General features: G+C 43.2%; 2 protein-coding genes across 2 annotated transcripts in view; one reads left to right on the top strand and one right to left on the bottom strand.

Annotated features, from left to right (window-relative positions):
- VPS35 (VPS35 retromer complex component) overlaps window positions 1-18,644 on the bottom strand; it is a 24,732-nt gene extending 6,088 nt beyond the window's left edge. The window contains 14 exon segments of the mRNA XM_062499653.1: window positions 1,139-1,294; window positions 1,777-1,984; window positions 2,456-2,604; window positions 2,696-2,792; window positions 5,762-5,871; window positions 6,301-6,384; window positions 7,155-7,368; window positions 7,685-7,867; window positions 9,232-9,355; window positions 9,684-9,780; window positions 11,100-11,198; window positions 18,416-18,450; window positions 18,453-18,618; window positions 18,621-18,644. Of these exon segments, the coding sequence (XP_062355637.1) occupies window positions 1,139-1,294; window positions 1,777-1,984; window positions 2,456-2,604; window positions 2,696-2,792; window positions 5,762-5,871; window positions 6,301-6,384; window positions 7,155-7,368; window positions 7,685-7,867; window positions 9,232-9,355; window positions 9,684-9,780; window positions 11,100-11,198; window positions 18,416-18,450; window positions 18,453-18,618; window positions 18,621-18,644 (1,746 nt within the window).
- ORC6 (origin recognition complex subunit 6) lies at window positions 18,236-24,040 on the top strand. Its single transcript, XM_062499654.1, has 7 exons — window positions 18,236-18,310; window positions 18,699-18,828; window positions 19,598-19,761; window positions 20,813-20,902; window positions 21,673-21,785; window positions 23,069-23,140; window positions 23,450-24,040. Exons 1-7 carry the CDS (start codon window positions 18,246-18,248, stop codon window positions 23,614-23,616), a joined length of 801 nt encoding a protein of 266 aa, XP_062355638.1. The 5' UTR covers window positions 18,236-18,245; the 3' UTR covers window positions 23,617-24,040.

The raw sequence follows: 24,040 nt of genomic DNA, 5'->3' as shown, positions 1-24,040 counted from the left end.
TTGGGGGAGAAATATCAATTTCCTTGGTGCTAGCATTCTATTGAGGGAAGCTTTGCTCTCTATTAGGAAAAAAAAAAACCAAAACAAAAAACCTCTCCTTTACTCCATCAATAAGGTCCTGAAACATAACTGTCTCCAATTTCTGTAAAGTTATGCTTCTACCCATTACACAAGTTTTATTACACTTCAAGCAAGAATTTTTATACAGACCTTAAAGGCAAGCTAAATCAATGTTAGTGCATAGTTTGCACATCATTCTGTTGCTCTATTCTCACTGTTTATACAGTGAGATGTTGCTGCAACTTCAGGACAGAGTCAGTCAATTTTATTTCAGGCACAAACTGTAACTTCACAGTAGTCCCTAAGCAGGCCTGACTCCGACATGAGCTGTGCCATCTGCAGCAGCATCCAACTTCAGCACAGCTTCTGCCAGCTTCTCCAGTGGACCTGGCATAGACAGAATATCTCTGGCCCTCTCATCTAACACACACTTCTCCAGATAGTTTATTTGAAGTTTAAGTGACTTCCCTAAAGCCAGACATAGCAGATTAACAACAGAGAACTACATTAAGCTGCCACAGATCAACTCAAATGGTTAAAAAATACCATAATGCACAAGTTTCAAGGACATGTCAAATCTACTGTTACAGATGGACCAAGCAGAGGAAAATAATTTGTAACCAAGCAGCAGGACACTACATGCTGTATGAAGACCCCACCCTTACAGAAATTAAAATCCCTAGGGCCAGCCATACTAAGATGTATTTTCTGAGATTCTTTGAAGTCTCTTGGTATCAAAATACACACACAACACAATACTCCAAACAGCACTTGTGATGTTTTCAAGAGATGGTTATATGAAGTTGTCAGAACATTAAGTTCCACTAACTAATACAGATAGTTGCCACCTCACAGGATGAAAACTTTAAATCAACAAATGCTAGTCTTCATCTGATTTTTTCTGAATAAAAAACATATCCTACCACTAAAGGTGTCATACATAATGTTCACTACTGAGTTTGTGGTGCCAGAGCAGTGATGGCCCAGCTCCCAGCTTCACTCAAGTCTTGTACAGTCAATAATGCAAGAACTGTGACTGTTCAGAGAGCACAGACATTGAGAAGCACCAGTCACCAACCAGGTACTGCTGGTCAGGGTCATCAGAACGCAGCAGATGAATAAATCTTCCCACAAGACTTTGCTCATCAGCAAAGTCCTCAGGGTCAGGATCTTCAGCAGGCTGATCTGGTTGATCCTGGATCAGTGTGGATACCAAATTCATGATAGCATCAACCTGTTAAAGGCAACAGAAGCTCTGTTTAAACTACAGTAGTCCATAAGCATAAATTGCCAGCTACTGGGAACATCTTTACAGCCACTCATAGTGGTGATGCTTCAGACATATGTGCCTTACACCCTGAACAAGGGTTCCCCTCAGCACAAGTGGGACAGGGCAGCACAGCACTGCAGAGGAAATTCATATTCCAGAGGCTGTGTAGCCTTTTTTAGATAGCAGACCCAGTTTTAAAGAGATTCAGGGTCTTTGTTCACACCTAACAGATTAGTGTCTAGGCTGAGATGTGGTAAATCAGAAGTAGACTCTAGGATGAGGTTAGGTAAAATGTTCAAAGACGTTTAAGAACACAGAAGGAAGAGTTACCAAGTGGGATAGTCTGTGCAAGGGGAAGCAGGGGCATGCCCTGCATGAAGTCACTATGTGTTTTCAGGTCTTTGAACAGTCAAATACCTAGAATTTCAAGTTAACTTATATCATACCTGTTCTTGGGACACAATTTCTGTGTTATAATCCAATACATTGCTAAGCACATAACAACTCATGCTCTTCCTGGACTCGTAATCAAAGTATTCAAAGAGTGGGTGAAAATGTTTTAGTTTCAGAACTGTCAGGATATTGTTGTAAGTATCAACTGGGATTTTCAAAAGTCTAGTCAGCTCCTTTGAAACAGCACTGCTTGTTGCAATACTGAAAGAAAACATACGCAAAAAAAACCCAATTAATCAATGGTTCACACATGTAGACAGGTTTAAAGTCTGCTTCAGAGTATCATTTCTGAGGTATACAACAACTACCAAGGAAAGGGAACAGGTATCAAAGTAAGTCAGATCTTGTTCTTTGGGAACATGCAGTAACAAAGGCACATCTTAAGTTGCTGCCAGCAGAAGTAGAGAGAGTGGCTGAAAATGCAGCAATAGCAGCACTCTAGGGTGTTGTAAGGGATGCCTACAAAATGCACGTAACATTGTGGTGGCAGTACAGCACAACCTATGCACAGGGGAGAAAGTCCTGGTTAGTCAGGAGTTTATCTCAGTCCAAAAGCACTGACCTTACACATCCAGAGCATGGCTCTGCTAGCTCACCAAATGTGGTGAAATGCAGAAGGCCTGATTTTAGGGTATTATTTGCCATGGCAAAGAAAATGCAAGAGACACTTACTGTTCCAGATTAAGTTTGTTGAATATTTCCACAGTAGTCTCTAACACCTTGTCAACATAGTCCACACGGTCTGGATAGCATTTCATAGCCAAGTTAATGAGAGAAACTTGCAAAGACACCACATCCTCTGAGGGCATATCCTGCCGAGACTGAAATTTAAGACAGCACCAAGTTGATATTAAAGCACAGAACTCTGTAAATAAACACCCCCAAAACAGCATGCAGGGATACCAAACATACCTGTATAACAGTAGCAACCTGCTGTGAAAAGATATCAAACAGTTTGATATCTGCTGGAATACCAGGTCCATCTTCACGATGTGCAAATAAAGCTAACCTGGTGACAGAGCAAGGAAAGCAGCTTGGTCAGGATAGCTTTTTCACTCCTCAGATACAGAGCAAGAAGAGAAAAAGCAAGTCCTTTAGATATATTTGGAAGCTCTATTACAAGCAAAAAGGAAATTAATGGAAGTCAGAATCTTTATGAGCAACTGAGCCTGGTAACTATCAGTCCTGGAAAAGAGTGCTGACAGAAGAGACAAGGTGAAGAAGAGACAGGAAGGACATTTCATAATTTATGTTCTTCAGCTAGAAGCAAGTGCTCTGCTTTTGCTAGCAAATAAAAAGGTACAGAGTAGGCTGATGGAAGAGCAAATAGCCTGCATTTACTCATTTGGTGATATTACTGAAATTAGACACCCAATAGCATCCACCACAAAACAGCCTCCAGAAAAAACCAACCCACATAGAAGGATATGCCAACTTAACTATTCTTTGTTGCTAAAGACCAACCAACACGTTTGAAACTTGCATTATTTGCAGAGTACAAAACACAAAGTGAATTTGAGAAGAATGGAGAAGTGAAGAATAGTTTGGGGTGGGGGGGAACAAGAAATTGCCAACCAGCAAGCCTTCAGGAGATGGTGAGAGGTATTTTTATCTGTAAGACAAGAAAGTCATGCCAATCACCATTTCTGCAAAAATGAGATTAAGGATAGAAAGCATCACTAGAAGAAGACTAACACCTTACCAGAGTTGCAGCTTAAGAAGCTCAGCACTGATATCTTGACTTTGTAATTATTGACATTGCTCTACTCTGAATTAGAAAAAGAACTACAAAACTATTTAGGAAGAGGTGTTGCATTGAATTTTAAAAAATTCTTTCTACAGGGTTTCTCAGTGTTGATTTTGAACGAACTCTGCATCTGAAGGGACACAAGAAAAGCCTGGGAGGCCAAAAAACTTCACTGCCAGGAAAAATAAGACATTGAACTATTCTTATATTTGATTAGGGTGGTAAGAAACAGACTTTCTAAAGCCAGGAATAACCACTCCTTTTCTTAGGGGCACAAGGCAGCTTTCCTTGGCAACAGCTCAGTGTAAAGCCAGCAATGCTACAAGGGATGAACAAGCTGCAGGCAGATGGCAGCATAATTAAAAGTCATGAATGGTTTAGTAAGGCAACAAAGATCCCAAAGCAGCAAGACTATTTGCAAACATTCCTTTAGCAGGAAAGCCCCACAGGAATAAGTATAAAAGTTGCACAAGCTTTTACAGCAGTCACTGGATGTTCAGATACAATTACCCAATGCCAGCTGAAACAAAGATGAGAAATGCCAAGAGGCACAACCTATACAGGGCAGCTTCATATCTTAACTACACAATACTGCAGCTCCTGACCATTGCTGCTACCAGCTCCAGCACAGACACAAGAGCAACACCCTCCCTACACGCATGGATTCCAGGGACAGATCCACTCAAATGCTCCTACACTGGCAGTAATATTACAGCCACAATCTCAAGCTGCCATACCATCAAGATAACCGTGACACTGCCACCTTTCTGTCCTTGTCCTACAGTCCAAAGAGAGAGCTCTGGAAGCCTTCAGTGGCCCAACAAACCCCATCAGAGATAAGGCTGGGAGGACACAGGGTTACTGCTGGTCAGTTACTTCCTGATGTTTGTAACAGTAAGAACTCAAAAAACTTACTGTGGAGGTGATACCAAAGTTTAACACAACAGCAAAAGATGCACAAGGAAAGCCTTCTCACAAGAATGACACTGCCACACTCCAATGCAAGAGCCTAGCAAAACAGTCCATGACCTCTTTCAAAAGTCATCAAGAGAGTCTGAAAAATCAGTTACAGGTAACATCTCTTGAGATTTGGGGTTTTGTGTTGTTTGCAGTTTACAGTTTTGGAGTTTTTTTAAGCTAACAAAACTATGAAAAATCTGAGCCACAGCATCAAAGTGTGGGAACTGTGAACATCTCTGCATGAAGGCAGCAAAGGCAGCACAGAGTCTTTGACAAATGCACAAACACCAAAAGATCTTCCAGTAAAACCAAAGTCTTGAACATATAAATCTGACATAACCTGGACAAAACAAACTACAGAATCAGTAAGTAAAAAAAATTCAAGACCCTAAATTATACCAGTCATGCCCAATACACACAAGTCCTCTCCAGGCAGGAGAGAGGATACAGTAATCCTACCCAATGCTGAATGCCAGGGGGACCCAAGATGGTCCCTGTGGTAGTTGAAGTTCATACACTGGGACATGGACCAGATGTCTGGATGCAACTGCAAAGGACAAGGCTTTTCTAGGGCCTGACCCAAGCCATGCAAGTGCCCTTCCTTTCTGCAGTAAGAAAGTGCAGGTGCTCACTGAAAATCTGTATCTTTCAGGATACAAACTAAGACTTCAGTTTGACCTTAAAGGTAGGTCTTTTCCAACCTAAAGGATTCTATGATTTCTCCCCCAAATCTGAACTCAGTGCAAGCTGTTTTAAGCAGTATCTCCACAGGAAAAACATGCTTTTGGGAGAACAGTAAAGATGCTAGTGGCAAGCTAAGAACCAAGCAGGTAGTTCCACTTCCTACTAGCTCTGTTCTGAAGAAGCATTGTTATGTTCTCTGATCTCTAACCCTACAAAGTAAAGTATCCCTGACAGATCATCTAGCCATTAGGATCTTCCAAGTTTTCAAGCACCTATGACTGATATAGTTGTCTAAGCAGAGCACTGCTGTCACTTCAGTTCTGAAGCATGAAACTGCTCAATACTAAATGGGCTGTTTCCTGGCTTAATCTGTTTACAAGTTTTAATCAGTCCATAAAGCAGAGCCCAGAGAGTAGAAGCTACAGAAATAATATTCTTCATAGCTTTAATTACAGTTGATAGAAAGACATGGAAACAGTGAAGTGGTATAAGAAATCAAACATATTCAAATGATAGAAGGATTATCATCTGCTTGTGCACAACACAAACTTATTTTTGAGTCAAGTTCCGCCCCCTTGGTCACTCACCTGTCAATTAAAGCAATAATTATATTTTTCACATTCACATTTTGGTGCAGCTCAGCACAGGCTCTGAGAAATGGGTTCAGGGTTTGGAGGTGAAATTCATCTGGGAAAACCTGAAGTTTTAGATCAATAGTCATCAAGTTATAAACTGAATTTGCCCATTGTAACACAGAAGAAAAATGAAACAGAATAATTCTAAAGCAGATAGCCACATAGTAAATACACTCTGGCCTATGAAGCTGACCTTGACTGGGTAAATGCATGAAGCAAGAGATAAGACAAATGGGTAACTCCAGGGCCCATCTCTCTATTACAACTCATAATACAGACACTGCTGCTCAGATGCTTACAAGCTACTGCAACAGAAGGAGCACAAAATGGATCCATCTCCACTCTGCACATCTGGTAAAAATACAGAGCAGGCCAATATACAGGACAAGTCCCAGTGATGAAGTTTTCCAGTCCATGAGGAAGATGCCTGAATCTAAGTGTATAGAAGTGTCCCTGTGTCCCATCACTGTAATTGAACTTAAGCAGCTCACCTGTATGATGCACTCCATGAGGTACTCCTGAGCTAAAGCATCTCTACAGTTCACAACTTGCTCCAGTATTCCAGGCAGAACAATCTGGAATGGGAGGAAAAGGTCTTGCAGTGATTTTACAACTACCTTCTAAGTTTATATCCAGACATGCGTTTAATCCAAGCTGACCAGAATTCCTAACAGTTCTCAGCTGATTCTTCACATAAAAGCTTTCTGATAAGAAGTCCTATTTTTCTGCAGTTCCATCCTTCAGAGGAAAAAAACAAATCTACTAATCTCAAAAGGCTGCCCCTTTCATACATTATGCAAGCTTTGATTTCCTACGTCAGTGCTACTGACTTTACTGGCACATACCCAGGGTCTCAGCAGTACCACTCAAAGCTGTTTGCAGCAGCCGTACAGTAGAACTTACAAGGGACAGACTTCCAAATAATACATTTCCTTCACTGTCATTTCACACAGTAACAGTTCTCTTGAATGCTTTGGGAAGCAAAGCCTCACAACTTGTGAAGACTATCCCATAACACAGGATGCATACACATCCCTTAGACCAACCCATTATTCTGCAAGGAAAACGGAAATCGGGAAGGAAAGGTTTAGTTTCTTGCCACTGTTACAGAGAGACTTACAGAGTGCGTGAATCATGTCCTTGGCCTGAGAACACACTGTATACCAGTATTATCAACTTTTCCTCAGGTGAAGGGTTTGAGAAGCACTGGGATTACTGAACTTTTAGCCAAGCTGTAACACTTCCAGCTGCCCATCTGTAACACTTCCAGCTGCCCATCTGGAAGTCCAAACTAGTTTAGCTTGGAAAACACTGGCAGAAGCTAAAGGCTGGACAGCCATCCCACCTGCTTGTATCGCTCCACATTAACCCCTTCCAGCTGACTGAGGCGAACCAGGTTTGTGCCCACAAGGATCCTCAGCTCCTGCCTCTCCCGCTCCCTCTTCTCTCTGTCCCGACTGTGGCCCTGGTGCTGCATTCGCACCCAGAGCTTGTTCATCTCAGCAAAGTTCAGCAGCACAAAATCCATTGAGTCACTGATGTCTCCAGTGGTTTCTTCACTGCAATTGATAAGAGGTTAAGAACAGAAATGCTTGTCAGAGGTATTCATCCTTCCAGCCACTGGTGAACATACAAGTTTTAAGAAGGTTAGAGGGTGTGGAAGTGTGAGGTAGGATTCCTGGGTTCATAAGAAAGGTTCATAGCCTCACTTGGGAAGAACTTCAGTGCTAGAAGGGAATTCTTAATGGACAAAACACCTGTCAAGTCTATGGAATTCTAGCATATCTACTCCTCTCAAATCTGAAGTAAATCACACAAAATTTAAATATGTTCTAATAACAGTAATTTTATCAATTTATAGCCCATCCTTCTTACTCTGCTTGCTCGCCTTCATCTGGTAAGATATTCCTGGTGCATTGCAGGAGATAGTTTCTAAGAAAGAGGCCTCGAAGAGGATGCTGCACTCCACGGCACATCTCCACCAGGTCTTTCAAAATATCTTTCCTGGACTGTGGAAATGACTTGACATAAACAACACCTACTGTTATCAGCAGATACCTGCAAAAGGCACAGAGTGAAACAATAAATCATAAAGTAACAACAACACACTTAAAGGCAATAGTTCCTTTCGTCCATTATTGCAGGATTACCAAAGCACAAAAAAAGCAATAAAATTATCACTTGGGACCCATAATTTTGGGTATTTAGTCAGCCTTCAACTGCTGTTCTCCTCTGTAGCAGAGCACAAGAAGTTTGAACAGCCACTAGACCTCATTACAATGCTCGATACACTGAACATGTAAACGCTCACAAAGTTCTGAATGCTCTCAGACCAGCTCATTTATACTTCCAGCATCCCACTAAGCTGGAAAACAGCTCTGATACATATAAGTAAGTAACCTAAGATGGGGAAGTAGTTAAGCCTCTCACACTGTAGTCCAGCAGGATAGGTACTGGCTTTGTACTCATTCCTTCAGCACTTCTGCACCAGGTAAGAGGCAGTAGGAATATGTGAGATGCAGAAGATGGCTGCTCCAATATGCTCTCCATCTTAGAAAAAAAACCTAAAACATTCAGAACCTACAGGTATTTGGTTCAGAGGCCTCAAACCTCCCTGCCTGGTCCTCTGCCCCATGCACAGGACCTCCATGAAAGCACCACAACTTTCATCAGGGAGAAAGAGTCTACAAGCAGGCAGGAAGACAACTCTGATGGTTACACACAGAGAAGACACTGTGGTAGCCATCAGCCAAACTCCAGAAATTGCACAAAGATGCAGCCTAGTGTGTCCAGAGCCTCTTCCTGGCATGAACATAAGGTCAGGAATGAAAAACTTGAGTACCAAGTAAAACCTAAATCCCAAAACTGGCTATGTCAAAGATGACTTTATACAAAGATACAGCCCAGTCATCACATATTTAAATACAAGTCCCACGGGCCTTCAAGTATAATTTCTGGCAAGTTATCACTTTGCAAAAAAAAAAAATAAAAAAATTCAGAAACACAAAGACTCTAAGAGTGAAGTCACAAACTTTCAGCTTCATTCTCACACTTCTTATTCTCTAAAAAGGCAGGTTATAAAGCAGCTACTGTGTAGGAGAAGGTATGAGAGACAGTTAATAAATGCACAGTCAATCTCCCTGATCAGAGTGTGGGGGTACTTTGTTATCTTCCACTGACCAGCTCTTTATCCAAAACTTCATTCCAAGATTGAAGTGCTTTCATCTTGGTCATGTGCATAATTAACATACTGACAGGAAAAAGTGACTTTCTGTACCTGCACTCTAATCTCATCCACTCCAGATAGGCAGAAATACTACTGACCATTGTAAACTGACTGAGAAGCCAATCACTGTCTGAACCTAGAGCTGGACAACTATTCACCAGTTTAAAAAAGAAAAAGCAAACATACACACACTTACAGTCTTGGAATGATATTTCCAGCATACTGTACTAGCTCATAAAGGTCTGCCACTTTCCTGCCTTTGGCAAATTCATCTGTCAGGTAGACTTCCAAGTAGTGTAGTTCATCAGAAATTGCCATGTCTTTTTCTCATAGTTAAGGATTTTAAGTTAGAATGTCTATAACGTATTTTCATAGTAATTCACCTAATTAGCTAATTAACCTAATTAATTTACCTAATTCACTGATTTAATAGTAATTTGCTCATTTACACCTAGGAAGAAAGATGCTGTACCAAATACAAACATGCCCAAGCAGACAATACTTCTGAACGGTATATACACATCATTGAATACTGAGAGAAAAGTGCTAACAAATATCTGACATGAGATACCATTGTACCAAAAAAAAAAAAGCACATGAACATCCCATTCCAAGTACATTTCAACTAGTTTCCTCTTGAAAGGATACAGAGCTCATAATAGCTCTTTGGAGATAACATAGAAGTCCGCAGCTCCCCAAGCATGTTGGAAGCATGTTTCAGAGCATCCATGAGCTTGTTCTTGTCCTTCAGAGGGAGAAAACGTCTGTTAGAAATGACACTAGGTAAGTGCAGGATTTTTTTATATATTAAAAAAATCTCAAGTGGTTTAATATCTAGCTTATACTACATCACCCATGCTAAGTGAACATTTTACCTGAGGTGATAAGAAGACGCATCTGAAGACAGAGCTACAAAAATAAATTGCAATACTAATGGCAGAAAAATCTAAAATCATTCTGCTTATGCAGCAATCTCTACCCAACACTCAGATTCTATCCAGCAAGCAAAACAGAATGGATTCCTCTCCTCCAAATCTGGTCTGTTGTTTTGCCAGATCTCCCAGAAACCTCTAGGAGACAGACAATATACACTTGCTATCATCACCCTCCCCTCCTTTTCACACACAAAAAATACCTCAGTGAAAGCCACCCCTCACTAGTCTGCATCTAAATTACACTTCTAGTGCATTTAATCACCTGGCATCACAGGATATAACCACAAACCTCTAATCTACCACTTAGACTTGAGCAACCCATCATAAGCAGTACCAGTAAGTTTTGAGGGAGAACAAAAAGAACTGCTACTGTGATCCTCTTAGTGCATTTATACTGCCACTTAATCACAGATAGCAGTGAAAAGCACAGCTGCAGCTACTTAAAGATCTCCAAAGCATTCCACTGAGCACAAAACTGGAAGAGGTGTTACACTTCTTGCTACTGTCATTTGGCTGCAAACACAGTTTGCTTGGCTAACCACATGAAAACATATGGGAATATTTAAGTTTTCATTGCAACTTTAAGCAGTTTTTCCAAATAAAAGCTGAGTCTTCTCAAACCCAAGAAAGCTACGTGTGATTATATAATCTGCCTGAATTGGCTACAATCTCAGCACAATACTAGCCTATGGTGTTTTCCAGTCACATAAGAATTCACATATCTGTCTACTGTTAATCACTACAAAATTGATCCTGTGCAGCAGGCAATTCATCAGCAGCCTCTCAGTCTGACACCAAGAAAAGGCTACACGAAAAAACCAGCAGAATGGTGGACATAAACAATCTCATAATAAAGTTTATCTAAGGTTTATTTAAATGCAAGCATATAAATTATAAAGGTACATCTTTAACTTCTCTTATTAAATACTGGAGCAAAATCAGGATGACATAGTCAAAGAATACCCAAGGCTCATTTTTAAGGAGCCACTGCCTCATTTATTGGCAAAGCCTCTGACACAAAGATACATAAAGGGTTAATTTTCCCCACAGCACTAGAGATTGGTATTGATTTACTGCTTTATTTCTAGCAGACAAGAAGCGTCATTGCATTTCAAAGCCACATTCTTACCAAGCATCTCTTCATCTGAAACGACTGCACCTTCACAGCCTGAATGGCTTCATCCAGGAGTTTTTCCTGTTCATCCTGAGGAGATTGCTGTGTTGTTGGCTGGAGGAAAAAAGAAACCAAACAAACCAGAATTTGATTATTTTTACAAAGCTGTTTATGACTTGACTAAAACTGGATTCCCACACTTTAGAATGCACTGCAAGTGACACTGCAGTGTGACCACTCAAGGGTTGTCAGAAATAGTTGTGTGCCATGTAATGGAGAAGGCTCAGGTGCCCTACAAAAACCTGTGGGGAGGTTACAGCTAGCCTGTGAGCACCACTGCTTCCTGGACAGCAAAGCCATGGGGGCAGTGCAGATCCAAATGTTCCCTTCCAACATTTAGAGGTCAAGAATCCAGTGCAAGTATCTGGGAAGAAAAGCTCCAAGAAAATGCAGAGACACAACTGTGCTGAGAGGAAGCACTCTTGTTACTTCTGTCCACACAGCTTCAAAGCAGTGCCCATACCACACACTGCAACTGCACAGATGCCTTCTGTGCTCACAAGTTCTCAACTGCTATCTGAGACACACCTTTCCATTCAGAACAAGTTTTGGATAAGAAAAGGATAAAGTACAGTGAGTGCATTCCAGAAGGTAGAAGCTACTTGCAGATTAGATCAGAAAGCTGAAAAGAAACAACAACTTTTCATGTGTCCTTGTCCCAGTCACATCATCAGAGTGACTCTCTTGCTTCCCCTCAGAGAGGCACATTCTACACCTTCAACTGAAACTTTCACTATCTTTTGCCTTCCCAAGGTTCATACTGTATTTTCTTAAATATTAAATAAATCCATTGCTTATATTTCCCCTCAATCCAGCTCTAACAGGCCTTCTCCTACTAAAGCTGCTACTCTCCTACCAGAATAATGAAATCAGTTTCTACAAGCATTTTTAACTTATTTGCTAAGATGTCCAAATTTACATAGATAAGAAGCCCTACTATTTTGCCCACCTGCACCCAGCTATCCTAAGGTTTTACAAGGAAACACTGCCATCCACCTCTTGTTCAGGATCAGCCTTCAATACCTCATTTAGAGCATCTCCACTTCTCTCAATCGTGCAGTTTGTTCTCAGATGGCCCCTCTGAAATACTACTGGGGACAAAAGCACTGATGTGGTATCTCAGCTACATCTTCTCTAGTCTTGAAAAATACCAAGCACATAGTGATTTGCACAGCAGGCTCTCTGAGCCTTCAGTTTCAGTAAATTCTCAACTATTTATACTTGTTCCCTTATCCACTGTGCTCAGAAGGTGCCTGGTCTCCTTTTAACTGCATTTCAGAAACAAGCTGGAAGGCCATGAATTACATCACCCCAATGTTTTTTAAAATCTCTATCTTCAGTACCAACTCCCACATGTTCCACGTGTGGAGTCCCGAGAAGCATCTGTTGAGGACTGAGACTAAGACTGAGGCCCTCATTAAAACAGAGAAGTTGTAGTTTAACACCGATTTAATGGTGATAGAGCATTTCACATCCCTGTTATTTCCTGTATTTAATTGGGTTCTTGTTCAGCAGTTGAAATCTCCCCATTATCCTTTTCCACATACAGAAAACAGAGAATGCTCTGCAATACTGTTCTTGCCTTGATCACACCCTAATGAAACTGTGCTCTTGAAGCTTCTCAATTACCTAGCTGGACGAAACCAAGGCTGATCTGACCCAACACTGGTGACAAACCTCCTTCAAGGAGGTTTGAGAAAAAAGGTTCCTTCCAACCAACACTTGTGACTCTGTGTGCCTCTGTAATATTCCTACTATGCACAATAACTAATTAAGTAGTATATTTAGTCAACAGAAAAAGCCATCTCTGCTAATTAGAGTGACTGCACCTCTTACAAAGCTCTCTCACTATATATGTAATTAATCAATGTATATGCAGGTCTTGCAAAAATGATTTAAGCATAAGGAAAAAGCAGCAACCATGGCTAGATGATCCTATTTCCCAGGTAATTCAATAGCTACAAACCCTCAGACAACCTCAAACTGTGAAACAAGTATGTTCTGCCAGCAGAAGTTTGCTGTAATTGCTAAGCTTTAATTATTCAATGGCAGATCAGACTTTTAAGGAACATAAAATGACAGTGCAGGGACTAGTGTGCAGTAATCAATATCAGAACATCACATAACAGACTTGCTGAAATATATTTATGCCAGAACATTGGTTACACTCTACAGTCCCCTGAATCCATACCAGCACTTTAGAGAAAATAAATCACTACTGAGCTGGATGCCATATGCTGTGACCACATCAAATCTCTATTAAAGCACAGCTAGGAACAGTGCAGATATGCTAACACCAACCACAACTTCTTAAGCCCCTTTCTCCTGATGGGCATTAAGTTCACACAGCCACCAGCCCTGCTCTTCCATCCCCAGCTGTTTATGGGGCCAGACAGTGCTGGGAGAGCAGTTTAGGCTATAAACCATCAAAAAAGGCTGTAAGACAAGCCCAGCTGATTAAGAGATTACCATTCACCGGGTTCAGCCTAAAGCCACATAAAACACTGCAAGCAGGGCTATGAAAAGAAGGCTTTTTAACAGCAACACCAAGCCAAAGCATTTCTGAAGTGCATATATATATATATATATATTTGCTACAACCCTAAGAAGTATTTGGCTGAGTCCGTATGCATTGGTTTCCTTATTTTTGGTGTGTAAACATGTTGGTTACAGAATCATGGCTATAACAAGTTTGGGACTCTACTTTTCATGATACCAGCTATGAGCTCAGCAGGTACATTTGCATCTTCTCACAGAACTTTAACCACTGTAGTTTAGCAGCAGTTGGGGAAAATTTGAAGTTTCATTCATTCACAGTGCCAGCTTTACATCAGACTCTGTCTGTATTAACAGAAGACAGAATACTTCCATTTCTGTTCTAAATATAAACAGCCAGGTCCCACACTGTATTCAACACTGGGAATAAGTATTGAATTCATCAACAGAAGTATTTTCATATTAACACAAGATATTAATTTATTTCTTCAGTATCTCTCCAGGATATGGAGAATTAAGAAATAGGAAAATTCAATTTGCATGTGTGCTGATTTGAAGACTGAGAAGGTGATGAGTCTAAACAAAGATGTCTTTACTACAAGGGCACTATACTTCATGTCTGAAGAAAAGACAACTGTAGCAGCACAAGTAGCAAAATAACCTACACTGCTGTCAAAAACATACAACAGGAGCAGTAGTGTCACTTGAGGGATTGTTTGTAGCAGTTTTACTTCTGTAGGAATAGAAAACAACAGTAGCACTAGTGAACGAGTTCCAACTCCTACTTTTCAAAGACTGAATATGTACCAGCTCACCCTCTTCTTCCAACTTAAGAAGGCAAGATACTTTCAGCTTTAGAACTGCAGGGGTTCCCAAACATAACCTGGTTATTATCAAGTATACACAAGATCACATCAAGACAAACACATCCTATTAACACATGCCTGAAGCTTGAGGCTCTGTTGACAAAAGGCAAATGAAGGAAAGAAAACATAGAGCAAAAGCCTACCAGTGATATCCAGCAGGGCATACAGTGAATCACAACACAGTTCTGCCAGATTCCATGTTGAACAAAGCTGTTTAAGTTCTGTATCTTACACTTAAATTACCAACCTAGTAAAGTAAGATGGTATTTTCAAGTGTCATTTCATCAAAAATGCAGCTATGGAGTCCTAGGCCTGTCTACAAAAAACAATCTTGAACATCAGTTTTTGAAGTGGAAGATGCTTTGACCCTGAGCAAAAGCAGCAGTACAGAACATCCTGCCTGGTCAACTACAAGTACAATAAGGTGCAAACCCCTGCCTGAGCACAAGAGAAGCAATTTATAGCAATTATGCAGCTATTTAGACTTCAGAAATGTCTGTGCTATACCCACACTAGATACACTGCAAATGTTGCAGAAGAAATGGACAGTCAGTGTGAAGAGTTTTGCTTTACTTAACTTTTCCTCTGGAGCAACGAGGAAGCAAGTGAGCAGTGGAGAAGGGACAGGGAATTGCTTGCCCCAGCTGCACCAGCAGTTTCTGCACAAGAGACAAAAGCCTTTTGCTAGCATGGGCTACTAAAAGTTACTACCTTCCATATGGAAGTCAAAATTCACAGCAGATGAACTTGGAGGGGACTGGGTGAGGAAAGCTAGCTTTTGGTGGGGGTTTTTTTGTGTCCTTTTTTTGTTTCTTTCAGGTTTTGTTTCTTTGCTTTTTTTTTAATAAAGGCTAGTAAACTAAACTGTATGTTGCCTTGGAAAACGATTTTTTAAAACCCAAACCAGTTTGAAACCAACTGACCAGAACAGTTAATACAAGTCCTCCTGCAGATAAAAATTAGGGAAGTGTATTACTGCCACAGCAAACATTATTCTGGATCATGCCTATTCTCATAACAGCAATTATTCCCAAACATACAAACCAAACATTGCACCTCTTGTGTAAGATTTACTCATATTCTAACACTCAGTTCCACGAGATTCATTTTTGGTTCCATATTTGACACTGAGCTGCGCTCTAGAGAGGGCCCAAAATAAAAACCAATGTGCTGACTTATTTCACTTAAAAATCTGGTACCATGGAATACTCAAGAATGACACAGTACTGCAAGACCGCAGAGTTCAAGGGAGCTTGTCAAGCCTAAAAGCTCATGTTCTGACACACCGTCCTCAAGCTGCATGCAGAGTATAAACAATAATGAGTAAAAGGTTTTGCTTCCATTCCATTCTAAAGTGCATTTTCAGCTAATTTCCAAAAATCCTTTTCTTTCCTTAACTGATGTGCTTACAGCCTGTTCCACATGGCACTTCCTTCTGTTTGCTCACACACCTGTACTGAATACCACAACAAATGACATTCACCCAAGGAGGTTTTCCTGCCTCCTCCCAGTTGGATGTTACTAAGGACTACCTGCCAACACATCACTGCCGAGACATTTCAAATGACTGCTGTCCAAGAGAGGATGGGGGAGCTACAGCAGCAGACCAGGACACTGCCAGCCTACAGCTGAAGCCTGGGTGTACAGTGCACTGCTGGGTAACATTTCAGGGAATGACCAAAAAAAAAAAAAAAATTCGATACCATATAGGAAGCATTTCTCCACAACACTGTAGGCTCCAGAACTTCTATTACATCTTGCAGTATAAGAGCTCAGAGATAGACCAGAGAGATTAAAGCACTTTTCACGTGTTGAAACTGGTACTTACTGCTACAGGAAGCAACAGGACACTATTAAGTATTAAAGAGATGGACTTTTTATTCAGTATATGATCAAAAGCAGCCAGAGCACTCTTAAAACAAGTCATTTTAAAGGTACTTAAGCACTCAGCTTCAAGGTTTAAACCAAGCTCAGCCACAGGAAATCACAGGGGAGGCTAATTTGGTAGAGGGAATTATCCTATGCTTAACACCTGTGATTATCCCATGTTCAACATCTGTAACTTTATTTTTTTCTGAATCACCTGACAACAGCTATTCTTAGAAAGAAGCCATGAGACCAGACTAGTGTCTGGCCAGTTCCCATGGAAATGACAAGCAGAGAAAAGTAGTTTCATTGGTAAATTAATGACTACCACAAAATATTTGTGTGGGGGACAAAGACTGGGGGCTATATAGATTGAGCATTTCTCATCACCCAATTCAGTATTTAACATTTCTCTTTCCAGTAACACTACAGGTTTTGCCCAGCCCCAAAGACACAGGGATCAACATACATACAACTTTAAAAGGAAAGTCTGTTGCAAAAGCCTAGGAACTGAGCAATCCCTTCTTCATAAAGCATTCACTTATCTTCTGCCTCACTATCTATATACTCTTAGTGCTGTTTACACACCACACTTAGGCTAATTACACACTGTGGTGGTTACAGCAAGTGCTGCTTAAAATTTTCTTAAATATTGCATACTACTGAAGGCATATTAAAGATCTTTGTGTTTCATTAGGAAACTTTACTGTCCCCTTATTTTCATGGAGGATTAAAAAGTATTTCTCAGTATGCCTCATTTCCATGTGGAAATTTCAGGTTTCACAGAATGAATGAGGCTGGAAAGATCAAGCCCAATCTGTGGCCGAATACCACCTTGTCAACCTGCCCTTGGCACTTAGTGCCATGTCCAGTCTTTTCCTTAAACACTTAAAGGGACCGCGACTCCACTACCTCCGTGGGCAGCCCATTCCAACGTCTAATCACCAGTTTTGTCAATAAATTCCTCCAAATGTCCAACTTGAACTTTCCCCGGCACATCTTAAGACTATGCCCTCTTATCCTATTGCTAACCGCCTGGGAGAAGAGGCTGAACCTCATCTCGCTGCCTCCCTGCCTAACAAACACCAACATTTGCGGCAAAGAGCGCTAATGAGCTGCGCCCACCAATGCACAACCACCTCTTCTGCCGGAAAAGAAAGGAAGTTTACTCGGAAAGCCTACGACAGCAGGCTTGGAGGGTCAGGAGGGACTGGAGCGCAGGCTGCAAGGCGGACAACTACGGCACACGTGCACAGAACCGGCAATGACACAAGCCCGAGTTTAACACAGGGGCAGCACGGCAAAATAGAGCGAAACTGACCGCCGGTACGGCCGCGATTCCCCAGTAAAACACCACATTCCCCCACGCCTCTACGAGCAAATGGGCTGAGCCCAACGAGGCGGTGACCCGGCCCAGGCCGCGGGCAGCATTACCGCCGGCACAGCGGGCCCGGCCCGCACCTCAGCCCCGCCCGGGCCGGGCCGGACCGTGCGGCCTCCGCGCCCGCTGCAGCCCCGCACCCGGCTGGGCCCGCCGCGCCGCACAGCCCGGCGCGGCCGGTCAGGGCGCTGCCCTGGGCCCAGGCCGGGCCCGTCCCTCGGCCGCCGGACCCCTCCGTCCCGCCGCAGCCCCCCTCGGCAGGGGCTCCCCACCGCCCCCGACCGCTGCCCTCACCATGGTCGCGCCGCCGCCGCCCCCGCCAGCGCCGCCCCGTCATGTGACTGGGCCGCGCGCCCCGCCCCGCCCCGCCATGGCCCGCCGCCCATTGGCCCGCTCCGAGGAAGCGCCGCGCTGCGCAGCCATTGGAGGAGCGGGCGGTGATTGGCGGCGCGGGCGGCCAATGGGCTGCGTGCGCGCCAGGCGCGGCGGGCGATGGAGCGCGGGGCCGTGCGGGCCATGGCGGCCCGGCTGGGCCTGGCCGAGCCCGCCCTGCTCAGGTACCGCGGGACGCTCCGTGCCCCCCAGCCCGCAGCTGGCTCCGTGCTGTTCTCGCCCGGACCGGCGGGCGCTTCCCCGCCGTGCGTCCTGCAAGGCAGCGACGCCCACCGCTCCCCCGGGCAGCCGTACCCGCCTTGGGCCTGTGGATGTGCTGGAAGTCCCAGAGCCACGGGCTCAGTGAAACAGCCGTGGCCTGCCCTGCAGAGCAAAGCTGCTGCTGCTGCTGCTGCGCATCACCAGAGAAAGGGCCGCGTTGCCCCCTCGGCACCCCGGGCCCTAAGGCTGTGCTGCAGCTGGACTGGCTCGAACCTTGGCTCGAGTCCTGCCGGACATTCTGTCTTGTAGCTGCGATTTTAACGAGGGCTTTGTGTTCTGGGTGTTTTGCAGAAAAGCTGAGGAGTATCTGCGGCTGTCCCAAGTGAAGTGCACGGGGTTGATGGCTCAAATGACGGCGACAAGCAGTGCTGTGATGTGTCTGGACCTGGCGGCGAGTTTCATGAAACAACCAGTTGACAAAGTAAGATAGAGCGTGTGACTTGGCTGGCTGCTGCGTTCTGCCTGACTCCACAAAACCATTGTTCTGTAGCCTGTGTTGGGAGCAGGAATGCGAAATAATAACTAACTTTCCCCTAAATCCTGCAGTTCGTTGTGTTAGACCTTTCACTGTTCAATTTGAAACAGTGAAAATAGAGATCACTGCCATAGTCCCTTCATGAATTGAGCTTGCTTTGGTATAATTTCAGCTTAATTTCAACTCTTGTAGTAACAAAAAGTAATGTTAAATTTGAGATCTGTCCCTTTTACTATGGGAAGAAAGCACTTGCTTCAAGAAATTTCACTGTAGGGGTACCTATAAACCTCCATCTCTAAATCTGCCTGGTGACTAGGATTGAGCTGTCAAAGTAATGCCTGGTACGACCTCTTCACGATTGTCCATTTACAGCAGAGGACAATTTAATTTGCCCTGACTCCATGAAGGTGTTGTTCATGTCTTCAACCCAGACTTTGGTAATTTTGTCACTAACTACTTTGTGATAAAGGGGTCATGTCATATATGGAAATGTCAAACCTTACTTCCAGTGAAATGGTCTAAAAATATCACTGCATTAAAAGATGTGGCATTCTTAGGTGGTTAATCCTTCTGTGTGCAGTCAAAAACATACATTATTCATTGCACAAATTTGTGTAATGTAGCAGCTGAACTTAATGGTTCTGTTGGTTGCCTGATTAAGATGTCAGGAAGGAATCTTGCTAATTCTTGGGGCATGTCTTTGCCTTCTTGACAGAGCTATTGTGTTAAACTCTCTGGTTTGAACAAGACCACCTACCAGAGCTCCATGAAGTCTTTGGAGTGTTTGCTAGAGCTGAACCAAAGGCTGGGGATGCGAGACTTGGCTGTACAGTTTTGCTGCTCAGAGGCAGTGAACAAGGCTTCAGAAATCCTGCAGAGGTGAGGAAGCTCTTGTGGGCACACTGGGAACCACAAGTAAGGAAGGTTCTTTGTTCTTTAGGTGTGTAAAGAGCTTGATGTTTGGAAGAGCCAGATATCTCCTGCTGATTGGAGCACTGAGTTGAGTTCTTAGCACTGAAAAACCAGCCATGAGCTCAGCCACTTTTTAAAATACCTGTTAGAAATACTTAGTCTGTGAAGCTCAGCAAGTCATTCCCAGCTGGGAATAGTGTAAAAAATATAGGACTCTTAATCCCTGTATTTTCCCATAGCATCACACTGTCATCTCTTTAACTGCTGACCATGGCGCAGTTCAGAAGTAATGCTCAGTAGAAATAAATCCTTCCTTTTGGGGACACAGATCCCTTAAAATGCACATCACTCTAACTGTAAAACCAATAGGTAGAACTCTTCAGTGGAGATTTAACAGAGTTAAGTAAAATTTTCCATCTGTATCATCTGCTTTAACCAGAGCAGTCCCTGAAGAGCTCTGTTCTGCAGTGCTGTCACCCTGATAGCATGTTTAAATGCTGTTAGGTCAGTCCACAAAGGCTGTGCTTGCTTGGTGGTGCTTAACACAAACTAGAAAAAAATAGCTTGGGGCAGGCGGCCAGTGAAAATTACATTCTTCAGTGCTGCACATCCACTTTGTCATTTTCCATTTAGAAGCCTTCCTCTCTGTAACTTACATATTCCAGAAATCAAAGAAACAGTAATGCTACCTTTCTGTTGTTGGATGGATTTATGCAAAGCATCTCATTGTAAATTTTAAGATGTTAGGGAAAGCTAGAAGTCCTGTGTGGATCAGGAGCACAGGAAGTAGATTTTATGGATATTGATCCAGATCCCCAGTTTAAAATCCCTCTAATTGCAGAAGAGGAGGTCATCCCAAGCCCTTCTTTCCCTCATCTGTGTTGCTTCTCTCAGCTGGTAGTAGCTGTTTCTGCTTGACTGGGCTGTAGAGGCCCAGGTGGTCCAACAGACCTGTTCAAGGTCTGAGTGCCACGTGTGAGACAAATGCAGTGTCCAGTTATCCCTTGCTGTTCCCCAGGTATGAATGCAGCCTCTCTGAAGCACAACGAGCAGACCTGGATTTCTCCAAACCCCTGTTTCTAACAGCTGCACTGTGTACTGCGTGCAGGTGAGTGTAGCCTGGGAGACCTTCTACAGGCTGAAATGCCTGCTGAGACAGCAGCCACTGCCAGCAGCTCATTCATTCAGGGTCTTGCTTAGCATATCCTGCTGCCCTGCTCCTGCAAAGGGAGGCAGCTGGAGCAAACCAGGCTTTTCCTCATAGTGAAGACTGCACAAAGGAAGAACTTACTTGGCTTTCTGAACACCAAGTAGCAGCCGTTCTGAAGAAGGAAAAACCCCAAGAGCTACACCATCTCATCCTGACGGTGTTGTAGCATTTGGGAGGTGGTTCTGATAGCTGTAGGTCCATGTTAGCTAAGAGAGGTGTGTGACTCAGCCAGCACTTAGGAAGAATTTGCTTGTATGCAAAGATCTTCCTCCCTCAGCACTACACCATGTGACAGTCTCACTCAGCAGTACAGGTGCTGTGTAGGTGCAGCTCCTGACAAAGGCTCTCAACACAAGAGTCAAGTTCAGCTTTTTGTTGTAGTGGCATTTTGTCCTGGTTCCCTGAAAATCTGAGAAGTTACCTTTTCCTGAAACAATTCCTTATTTTAGTTGAACTCATGCTGAGTTTCAATTGAGCTGTATTGACTAAGTAGTGTAGGGAGGGGTCTGTTTTTTAGGCAGATTTGTTTCTGAGTGAGACAAGGATAGGCGAGACAAAGTCAGGCCTGCCTTCCTCATTCTCAGAGGCAGTGTTGGTACAGTAATTATCACCTCACCTAAGTGATAGATGCTGGAGTTGCTTTGTACAGAGATAACTTTCTCTTGTAGGTGTTTGAGGTTAAAAGTGGACAAAACTAAAATGTTGGCTACATCTGGAGTGAAAAAAGCAATATTTGACCGGCTCTGCAGTCAGCTGGAGAAGATAAGCCAGCAACTCAGCAGTAAGTTTTTGGCTTTGTCCCTGTAAGACAGCACACCCGTGGCCTTACTGTGCCCCATCCTGTTCCACTGGTGATTTCAGTCTGATCACTTTCAGCCAAATCTGCCCATCCAGTCCAACATGTTTCCTGCAGCCCAGTTCCACTCACACTCCTTGCTTCTGGAGAAGTCACAATAGCTTAGCAAGGACAAAAAGAGGGAAAAAGTGGCAAGGACAAAAATAGTATTTTCCTCTCTTCTCAAATGCTCACTGCTCTTTACAGTCTCTGCTGTTGCAGTTTATTCCTTGCTTCTCCCATACTACCTGACCTGTCTTGGATTCCTCCCTCTTGCCTGGTTTCTGCATCCTGGTTAACATGGCAACCTGACATACAAGTTACCACAAATGTCTTCCTCAGACTGACTCACTCCTATGCTTTCCCCCACTGCAAGATGAGCAAGCATAAGCCTTGCTGTTCTGGTACCAACTCAGCCATTCTCTGGCACCACCCCTCCTCATACATTGGGCAGATGTCAGGAATATTTCTCGCCCATTGATGAGCAGTGCAGCTCTCTCTGCTGCTTTTTGTGGGCAAGAAAGCCTGAAATACAGTATATGCCCTAACATCCTTGTATTTCTGCTGCTTCCTCTTCCTTTTTCCTTTCCCAGGTTTTCATTTCCTACTTTCCCACTGCAAGTTATATTCTCTCACTGTATCATCATACCCTGATGTTTTCTGCAACATGCTGCCTGAATCTGACCCAAAAGCTGCTACTTTCTCCTAAGCTGCTACTTTCTCCTAAGCATGTGCCCTATAAAATTTCCAACATTACTCCAGCACTAAAGCTTCTAAGGACAACTGGGAATTTCTGTAAGAATTCAGGGAAGAGTGTGTATCTGGACAGTATATACCTGGACAGCCCCCTGCCTGTTGTGGGTATCTATAAAAAGTGTGGGAATGGAATAGAAGGGAAAGAAATAATTGATAATCCTGCCTGAGTGACCTAGAAGGGTCACACAGAACACAGGGTGGTTTGGGACAATGAACATTGTGGATCATTGTGGTTACCAATGCAGCAGCATTTTGCTGCTAATTAGCAGCCTGCTAATTAAAGCAGCCACTCAGTCCATGCCATACTTGAAGTGCTGGCACCTCTTGCAGAGCTTGAGCACCAGTCTGGACCGGGGAACTGCTCTGACTGGACAGCAGTACTTGTGGAAGGTGGCACTGCTGTCAAAGAAGTACATTTAAGCCACTCTTGGAGCCCCAAATACCATTCAAAGGCAACTTTCTTGTTTTTTTAGAAGATGTTCCACTGGCTGCAGAGACACCTGACAGCTTGCAGAACACCCTGGAGCAGTGTGAGCAGGAAGAGGGTAAGTTGTGTTTAGCTGTGAGTGAAAATCACCTCCCTGGAGTAGTTCTGAGCTTTCTTGCTGCTCAGTGTTTCAGTTGTGTGATGGGCCATGATGCTCCAGTTCACTGTAGCTCTCTCAATCCTACAAACCTTTTTGGAAGCACAAAAAGCCTGGTAGCAGGACAATGGAGTTTCTACTGAGTGGTCCCAGTAGAATTAAGGCCATCTTCAGCCTCCTCCTGTTCTCTGTACATTTGCTCACTGCCTGTTATCCCCAGCACCATGCTGCCCATGATGGCCTCTCATGGGCTTTCTTGTTTCCTCATAGGCTCTGAAGAGGATGAGGACATGCCATGTAAACGGCCAAAGACTGAAACAAATCAGGACTATGAAGAATGGAAAAAGAAAATCCTGGAAAATGCTGCTAAGGCACAAGAGACAAGGAGCACTGACTCTGTAATGCCACCCAGCAATGTAACTGCTGCTTGCTCTTAATTTTAACTCTCCCTCTGCTTTAACAAGAGATCCAGTAGCATATGAAGAATGGCTGCCTGGTAGACAGCTGATTTTATTTAGGTTTTAAGTATTGATGAATGTTATTTTTAATAAATGACACCACCGGGTGATGGGACTTTACAGGAAATGTGTGTGACTGCTCACCAGGCAGTGACATGAGGGGTAGAATAACTTCATTCTCTTGCTGCAAGAAGCAGGTGACATTCTAATGCTACTTTAAGTGTAAATAAGTTATAAGGTACAGGCCCTTGGGCCCCTGGCTGGAAGCAGTCAGTGAAATAAGAGAAGGGGGACTAACAGTGCCTTGTAAAATTGCAAAGCCAGCAGAGAAATAAAGCCTTATTTTTGTAGGGGTGTTTTTGGGTTTTTTTTAATAAATATTGTTTAGTCAATGAATTTTACT

The sequence above is a fragment of the Cinclus cinclus genome, chromosome 11 (assembly GCF_963662255.1).
Source record: "Cinclus cinclus chromosome 11, bCinCin1.1, whole genome shotgun sequence".
NCBI classification, from domain to species: Eukaryota; Metazoa; Chordata; class Aves; order Passeriformes; family Cinclidae; genus Cinclus; species Cinclus cinclus.
The sequence above is the reverse complement of the archived record's forward strand: the minus strand, read 5'-3'. Positions and strand labels throughout refer to the sequence as shown.

Bases quoted from the DNA above. Each gene is read 5' to 3' on its own strand.
- ORC6 (XM_062499654.1), top strand. From the start codon at position 18,246: ATGGAGCGCGGGGCCGTGCGGGCCATGGCGGCCCGGCTGGGCCTGGCC. The intron at 18,829-19,597 runs GTAAGATAGAGC...CCTTCTTGACAG, and splicing joins TGAAACAACCAGTTGACAAA to AGCTATTGTGTTAAACTCTC. The intron at 19,762-20,812 runs GTGAGGAAGCTC...GCTGTTCCCCAG, and splicing joins GCTTCAGAAATCCTGCAGAG to GTATGAATGCAGCCTCTCTG.